Genomic DNA, 9,161 nt, shown 5'->3' with positions numbered 1-9,161 from the left:
CCGCATCTCGTTATTTCTATGCAAGCATACGCCGACGACTACGTTGGACCAAGAGAGACCGACGTTTGGTATCTAAAAGGGTCGGCAACTACCCCAAGATGCCGACGGTTAGTTGCTATTGTCGATGATTGCATTTGTCACAGTTCGTGAAGCTAAAGGTGTGGCGAAAATGACGAAGAAGACGAACGGTTTCTTCATGCATGCACAATAATTAAAAAAAATATATAATATAAAAGGAAAAGCACATTTTCTTTATAAAATCAAAATGTAAGAAACACTACAACAAAATCGCTCATAGACATCAGTGGAACAACAACGGTTTTAGGCTAAAACTGATGTCTTTGAGTATTTTACATCGGTTTTTCTAAAAACCGGTGTCTATGAGCGCAGATTTTAGCTCATAGACATCGACTTTTTAGGCGATGTCTATGAGCGCCCTTTTTTTGGTTAATAGACACCGATTTTAACATCGGTTTTTAAAATCCGATGTTAATGAACCCAAATAATATTTTAATTTTTCCCCACAAGCCAAAATCTGCACACTGTGAATTCCCTCCAAACCTAAATCTTTATCCCGCCCTTCCTCCGCGCGACATCTCTCTCGCGATAACCTAAACCTCCGACCATCCGACCATCCGACCATCCGACCATCTCTCTCAGCCTAAACCTAAACCTCCGACCATCTCTCTCAACCTCATCTCCCTCTTCCCCCCTTCCTAGATCCTCTCCCGATCAGGATCAAGACACGACGAACTTGCTTCTCCGTCCAACCACACCGCATCTCCTCCAACTCCTCCATTTGGTTGAGAAGAGGAGGCCTTGGTAGCGTACAGCATTCCCACTCGCGCGTCCAGAGCCACTGGCACCACCTCCTCCGCCACCTCCGCGAACAGCGGGCTGAACCGCAGCAGGTACGGCTCCTGGCACATCGTCCCCTCCGGGCACACCGCCAGGCCCCCCTCCACCGCCAGCAGTCGCCGCATCGTCGCCGCGTCTCGTCCCCTGTCCCGGGTCAGCCGCACAGTCCGCATCGGCGGTCTCAAACCCTAATTAGAAGAGTCGAAAACGTCGGAGTTGGGCGGCGAAGATGGTGAGCGATTGAAGCACGACCTGTCCTCATCCTCTCCCTTCACACATCTGATCGATTTCTATGCAATCGTTTTGCAGACTTTCAAGCGCAGAAACGGCGGACGCAACAAGCACGGCAGAGGTCACGTGAACTTCATCCGCTGCTCCAACTGCGGAAAGTGTTGCCCTAAGGTATCACAGTTTTTCCATTTCCTCTTATTATCCGTTTTTTTTTCCCATTTGAAGAAGATTGGTTTTTTCGTGCGAAAATATTACATTTACATATTTTTTTCGGTCTGTTGGGGATTTTCTGTTGATTCTCTACTTTTACACCATAACGAAGGACAAGGCTATCAAGAGGTTTCTTGTGAGGAATATAGTGGAGCAAGCTGCTGTGAGGGATGTGCAAGAGGCGTGTGCCTTTGATGGTATTATATTTTTGTTTGAATTATTTGGTCGGTATCTGTCATTCTTGATGGCTAAAGGTTTTAAACATCTTAGGATACACACTTCCGAAGCTGTATATTAAGGTGCAGTATTGTGTCTCCTGCGCAATCCACTCGAAGGTTGTCAGGGTGAGGTCTCGCACTGATAGGAGGAACCGAGAGCCACCACAGCGCTTCAGACGCCGGGTATTGCATCTCCGTGGATTTTTACTAATGTGTTATTATATTTACTTGCCTTCATATTATATCTTTGTAAATGGCTTTAATGAATGCATCTTAGTATTCGTCATATCATTCTCTTGTGCTACTTCTCTGCTTTTATGCTTGCTATGGATGAATGCAATGTTTTGGTATCCTTTACATGCTTTAAGCAGGTGCAATTGTTCATTATTTGGTTTTGCATAAAACGTTTAGCTAATTTTTGTTAGTAGAGGTGTAGGAATTGGAAATTTATATTATACCTCCTGGATATTTTTCTTTGGGAATTCTTGACAGTTACTGATGTCTTGCAGGCATTTTTTATTTCTTGAAAAGTGTCGATACTGCAGAACCACCAGATGTAGATTTGCAAGACAGAGAACAATTATACATTGAAGAACATAATTATATATTGAAGAACATACTGTTGGATCAAGAAGGATATATCTTGAGACTAGCGAACCCAAAGGGCAAACAATGTTATGTCTTTTCCAACTAATGAATCTCCAAAGGGAAGATAATGTTGAAAGAAACTTGTGATTTGCAGCGAGGCTATGGTTTCCTCAGTTGGGATGTGATAAGGTAGCTAAATAGAGGTAATACAACCTTTAACTTACCCTGACTATTGTATGAACTGATTAGAGGGCTTGTTGAGAATTAAGCTTCTAAACTACATGGAACAAATGATTATCGGAAGTTTGTAGGAAATAAGAACAAATTTGGGTTTATGCCCTCAGTATCTGTTACAAGAAGCTGATGCTGTTTTTGAGTATCAAATATTTTCAAATATGCATCTTACCCAATTTATCAGACACCCTCTTTCCTTGCAATATGGAGGTCTTCCACTGATTATTTCCAGTAAAACTACTCCAAAAGCAAAGATGTTAGCTTGAATTTCCATTTCTTGTTGCTCTCGAGGAACATGGGCGGCCGATTTAACCCTAAGAAAGGCATGGCGTTTGAGGGTTCTATCTTCGACGCCGGGCTGATTTTTGAGTCCTATGGCGTAGCTCACGGATAGGCAGGTCGATTGCTCGATTTTTGAGTTGGCCATCATCATCATCTCCCTGTTGCTGGAGAAGGGACTTCATCATGTCCGGGAGGTGAGTCAGAGCTTCACTTTGTCTGATATGTGTTTGGGTATTTTTCTTGACAGGAAAGTTGCTCAGGAATTTAATTTTTTTACTATAATTTTTAAAGGAAAATTATGAGGCGTTTGTCTCAATCTTGATCTATGTATGTATGTATTGGGAAAAAAAAATCTAAACTATCTGGATCAGGATGAACTTGGTTTGCGAATACAAAAAGTTGTTTTGCTTTGTTGTTTCTTTGGGAGTTATCAGTAACATCAAGAAATTAAATGAAGCGAAAGTAGTTTCTTTACGAGTTATCAGTCATGTTTCACGAGGAAGCATGGTTTTATAAATTCTCAGTTTATATCTTAAAGATTAATCATCTTTCAATTTCTGGAATGTCTGGGGCTGCAAGTGAGAAATTGTCCTGATAATTTCATACTTCAGATCCTTGAATGACTTATCTTTTTCCTAGCTTGGAATTATGCTACTCCATCTTGTCCTACATCAGCATCATTTTCTCATATGACTGACAGTTACATCTACTTTGACTTCGTTGTCAGCGGTTTATCAAGAGGCAAAAGATAACTCTTTTTGAAGTTCTTGAGAAGGTGAAAGCCGGTAAAACCAGAAAGTTCATACCTAAATTGGAGCACTCTTTCGACATGCATGGTATCCGGAATAGATGAATTACTGTAACTCTGTGATCCGTTGTGGTTTTCGCAGAGTTGATGATTCTCGGCTTCATGTCCTTGCTGTTGACGTTTAGTCAGGACCAGATCGCGAAAATCTGCGTGCCAAAGGCAGTTCCAGATTCTATGCTGCCATGTCGCCCTGATGCAGAGTCAACTGGCGGAAATAAAAGGCGGCTGCTCGCGCTGGTGCTGACGGAGTCACACCTGAAGCGCAGGATTTTAGCTGCTGATGGTTCAGTGGTTGAATGCCCCCCAGTGAGTAGTGCACAGCAACTTCCAATTCTCTGATTGTTTGGTTGAAAATAATCTATTGTAAACAAAATCTAAGAAGCTTTCGCTAAAATGTTCAGTTGCTATCACTTGTAGGAAAAGGAGCAACTGATTACTGCCACAAGCTTGCACCAGTTGCACATTCTGATCTTCTTTTTGGCTGTGTTTCATGTGGTAAATAGTGCTCTTATAATGATCCTTGGAAGAGCAAAGGTGAATCTGCAGTGACAGAGTAGTGGATTACATTATGTATCATTCTGAATAATTCCATAGCATTGCCTGAGGATGATTTAGTTTAGCTGTTGCAGTATCCACTTTGCATTGATAATCTTCTCTTGGGCAGATACACAGATGGAAGGACTGGGAAAAGGATACGACATCGGCTGAGTATGCCTTCATGACTGGTATATATATGTTCACTATTCTTTGTTTTTTTGTCCCAGATTTGCATCCTTGGATCCTAGTTTGAGTGGTAAAAGTGCAGAACCAGTATATCGTGATGCAAAAGGTTTGAGTTCTCTGACACAGCATTGAATTTGAAATTTTTTCATGTACATTTGGAAGCCCAGATTCTACCGGTTTTGTAGTTTTATATTTGCATGTTTTTGACTGCTGAGTGACTGAATTATTTTCTGCAGGGAAAGCTATTTCAAAGGAAGAGCTACTGAAACCAAAGGAGGAAGAGAAACCAAAGGTATTTTTCACACACTTCATCTTTGATTTGGTGGTCATGTTTACCATACGTGTCAGTTAATTCCCAAGAGCTATATTTTTTTGTTTCACTTTTATTGTTAGCTATATGAGCACAACATGCTATGCTTTTAGTTTATTATTACAGCTATTTATCAGAAAGGAGAATTATTGGTACACTTTTGATTGTTTAATTATAGGCTCTCTTAGTTGGAAGCAAGTGTAGTGCTGATTGTGTAGGAGTGATTTGTAACCCTTATTATTATTTATTAGTTTTTGCACAATTTTTATGTTGGATCCATTGCTGTCTAGTTGATTTTTATTTGCTCTTTTTGTTTCTTTAAGTTCACTTCCATTTGCAATCTCTTCATATATTAGTGACTAATGGTTGGTTGCTGTTCCTGGATTTGTTATAGCGCTATTGGTTGTTTCTACTAAAGAAAGTTAACTTTTATCAGGAATATTCTTCTGTGATCTTCCTACACAATTGGGAGACTTTGTAAAACCAAAGTAACTAATTTATTAGGTTGAAATGATAGATAGATGAGTGATCTCAGTCTTGGCATGACTAACATTTTTTTTTCTATGTTCAAAACCTTTCATTTTGTTTTGTATGGTTCTCTCTAAGAGCATGGACCTAGTTATCTTTTGACAGCTGAATATGATTCTTTTACTTCATTTGTAACTGCAAATTCAACTTTCTGATACCTTGTGAATCACTGAAGATCCTTATTGCAAGCATTGAAGTAAGCATTGATGTGGTTGAGATAAATGATGAATAGGTCTCTTTTAATTTTAAGCATTCAAATTAGTCATCTTGTTACTTGGTGCTCTTACTACTTTTTCAACTATGATTTTTGGTCTTGATTTACTAATATATTATTTATGTGTTTTTACAGTTTACAAATCTCAAGTACTCCAGAGTTGAAATTGATGAAGTGCGGTTCGAGTGGGCTGAATGCATGCTAGATTACATTTGAGACAGTTGTACCTTGATGTGTTAACAGAATGTTATACTTTGATTTTGATATCTATTAGCTAGCTTTTGATGTAAAAAGAATGTTTGGGTATTTTATGGATATTGTTGTAAGAAGATTATTTATATAATTTGTGAATATTTGTGTATTTTATGGATATTATTGAATGAAGAATATTTGTACAATTTGTGAATATCTGTGTATTTTTTTTTTTATTGTCGGTTTTAAAATCAAATCTGTGCAGTTAAAAAAAATACATATTACATCGGGTTTCCACCGATGTAAAACCGGTGTTATAAAGTAATATTACATCGGTCATTTACCGCTGCCAAAACTGGTGTTATTAACATACAATATTACATCGGTTTTACACCGTGTATGAAACGGTGTCGTTAAGTGATACTACACCGGTTAATAACCGATTCGAAAACCGGTGTCGTTAAGTGATACTACACCGGTTTTAACCCGATGTCTAAAATGGCAGACTTTTAACATCGGCTTCATAGACATCGGTCGAAAATCAAATAGACACCGGTGGAAAACCGATGTCTATGAGCGATTTTGTTGTAGTGAAAAGAGAAAAGATAAATAATATATGATATATATTATTTAATGATTCATTAAACCAGATCTATTTTTGATCCAAATCAGTCCATTGGATTTAGTTTTTTACCTAAGTCTGGTTTAAACCATTAATTAATTTAACCAGACTAGTTTTGGTTCAATACGACTTAATTTTAGTTTAAATCATTGATTGGTTCAACCATATCAATTTAATCCGATCAGACCAAGAGCTGGTTTAAATCATTAGTTGATTTAAACTAACTAGTTTGACCAAATTAGTTTGGTCCAATCTGACCCGGTCTATGATTTAAATCATTAGTTGGTTTAACTAAACTAATTAGATTTGTACTAATGGACTAGACTTAATCCAATAGACATTGTTTCGATGAAATAAACCTGAGTTTAATCAATAAGTCTAAAATTGACTTAATGAGCTTAGATTAACAGAACAAAGGTAAGGCATCCTAGTCCCATTAGATTAGTTCTAAAGAGGACAATGGACAAAGTTCAGGATCTGATTTTCTAATCGACCAGTCTAATAGGTCAGTTGACTTAGACTCCTGAAAATCAAGAAAATTTATTTTTCTTGATTAATAATGTTGGTTCTATACCTGTATAAATTGAATTAAGACGGTTTTATACTGATAAGTTAGTTTTGTACTGACTTATTTAATTTATAGATAGCACGGACTATTACCATCTTGACTCATCGTAAAGTGCGATAGAACCAACTGAGGGAGGAAATTCAGGAGATTGAATATAACCCAGTTTATGGAGTTAACAGACACATTGAAAGGTTTGATCGATTGTTCCAGAAATTTGAGCGAGAAATGATTTCAATTCTCGACAATTATAGGATTTGGACTTTGATGTGTTCATTGCCGGAGTATCCCAAGGTGGAAACAAACTATGTATGGAGTGAATCTTATATGCACAGTTGTGTATGGAGCTACTTCACCATGCAGATCAAGAGAATCCCAAAGAGTTTGAGGAGGATCCACAAGAGGATCCGAATGTAGATCCAATAGAAAATTCTGAAGTTAGTCTATCGGAGATTGTCTCAAATAAGTCCAGATTCAAGGGGATTGAGTTGACCACTGCACTGATATTTGTTCTAGTGGGAGTGGTGGTGACCTATCTAGTTTATTAGAGTTCTTTTATTATTACTGTCGTTATGTACGAACAGTATTAGCCCATTTAGACTTGAGTCATATAATACTTTCTGTTGTTATATACAAATAGAATTATTTTATAAAAAGTTATGTTATATGTTAACAAATTTGATCATGATTAGTTCATGTTCAATTCAATGATTAGTTCCTGTTTGCTTTAATGATTTGTTTATTTGTTGATTAATTTATTTATTGGGATGTATGTAATAGTATTAATCATTGTTGATTTGATTGGATAATACAAATGATGAGTAGAAACATAGTTATCATTTAATTTTATAAACTAACTCAAATTAGCACTGAGTCAATCATAAATTGCATGCATATGAATTATCTTGAATACTAAATAATATGTTTATTTATTTTAGATCATGACAAATAAGAAATATAGATTCAATAACAAAGAAAAATTATATGAGGATAACTACAAAATTTGGCAGCTCAAAATATAATATATTCTTGAGGAAAAAGAAGTTATTGAGGCTATAAAACAAGTTATAAACCTGTAGATAGTCTCACTACACAGAACAGATGAGATATTGATACCTATAAAGTATGGAAGAAGGACCCACTGCTAAAGGAATATTGATTAGTTCAATGGTGAATGACCTAGATCCAATAGAAAATTCTAAAGTTAGTCCATCGGAGATTACCTCAAATAAGTCTAGATTCAAGGGGATTGAGTTGACCACTGCATTGGTATTTGTCCTAGTGGGAGTGGTGGTGACCTATCTAGTTTATTAGAGTTCTTTTATTATTACTGTCATTATGTACAAATAGTATTAGCCCATTTAGTTTTGTATCATATAATAATTTCTGTCGTTATGTACGAACAGAGTTATTTTATGAAAAATTATGTTATATGTTAACAAACTTGATCATGCTTAATTTATGTTCAATTCAATGATTAGTTCATTTCATGATTAGTTTATGTTTACTTTAATGATTTGTTATTTGATGATTAATTTATTTGTTGGGATGTATATAATAGTATTAATCATTATTGATTTGATTGGATCATACAAATGATGAGTGGAAACGTAGTTATTATTTGATTTTGTAAACTAATTCAAATTAACAATGAGTCAATCATAAATTGCATGCATATAAATTACACTGAATACTAAATAATATGTTTATTTATTTTAGATCATGATAAATAAGAACATCATATCTAGACTCAATAACAGAGAAAAATTATATGAAAATAACTACAAAATCTGGTAGCTCAAGATACAATATATTCTTGAGGAAAAAGAAGTTTTTAAGGCTATAAAACAAGTTATAGAAGAACCTGTAGATGGTCCCACTGCACAGAATAGACGAGATCTTTATACCTATAAGGCATGGAAGAAGGACCCACTATTAAGGGAATATTAATTAGTTCAATGGTGGATGACCTAGTTTTTGAATACGAGTCATATTTTATGGCTCATACAGTCTAGATAGCCCTTAAGGAGAAATACAGTGGAGTAAGTCTGAGTAACCTTCGACAGCTAGCGATTAAGTTTGACAACTACAAGAAGTGTCCAAATCTTTCAATGGTTCAACACCTTAGGGAAATGTCGAACATGATTCGGGAACTTAAAATTGTTGGTCATGAGTTGACCGATGAACAACAGGTTCAAGCAGTTATTCATTCCCTTCTAAATTCTTAGAAGACCATGAAGCAGACCCTAACTCACAGTGAGAATATTAAGACTTTCATTGACATCTCACGCCATATAGAATTGGAGGCGGAGAGAGTTGAATCTGTAAGGATTTTTGGACTAACCTATGTGGCTATTGGTTCTGTTGGATCATCTGGATCCAAGAAAAAGAAATGGTTCAAGAAGAGAAAGGGAAAGAAGAAAGAAGTTACTGCTATGGGATAAGGCCCAATCAAGAAGAAAGGAAAGAATATTAAATTGAAACAATGCAAGTGTGTCTTCTTTTCCTAAGCATTTTATTGCTAGTTCAGTGTTGTTAGCTGATTCTTATCCTTTGTAGATTATAGATTTGGGAGCAA

General features: G+C 36.4%; 1 protein-coding gene across 1 annotated transcript; it reads left to right on the top strand.

Annotated features, from left to right (window-relative positions):
• The first annotated feature begins 1,031 nt into the window (after nucleotides 1-1,031).
• Nucleotides 1,032-4,445, top strand: LOC121978177 (MLO-like protein 7). The gene is made up of 9 exons (XM_042530554.1): nucleotides 1,032-1,090; nucleotides 1,168-1,260; nucleotides 1,412-1,496; nucleotides 1,570-1,700; nucleotides 3,349-3,406; nucleotides 3,512-3,735; nucleotides 3,847-3,963; nucleotides 4,094-4,258; nucleotides 4,389-4,445. The coding sequence occupies exons 1-8, from the start codon at nucleotides 1,088-1,090 to the stop codon at nucleotides 4,217-4,219; spliced, it is 837 nt and encodes a 278-aa protein (XP_042386488.1). The 5' UTR covers nucleotides 1,032-1,087; the 3' UTR covers nucleotides 4,220-4,258; nucleotides 4,389-4,445.
• Nucleotides 4,446-9,161: the final 4,716 nt, after the last annotated feature.

Source organism: Zingiber officinale, chromosome 4B (genome assembly GCF_018446385.1).
Source record: "Zingiber officinale cultivar Zhangliang chromosome 4B, Zo_v1.1, whole genome shotgun sequence".
NCBI classification, from domain to species: Eukaryota; Viridiplantae; Streptophyta; class Magnoliopsida; order Zingiberales; family Zingiberaceae; genus Zingiber; species Zingiber officinale.
This window is presented reverse-complemented; position numbering and strand designations above follow the sequence as displayed.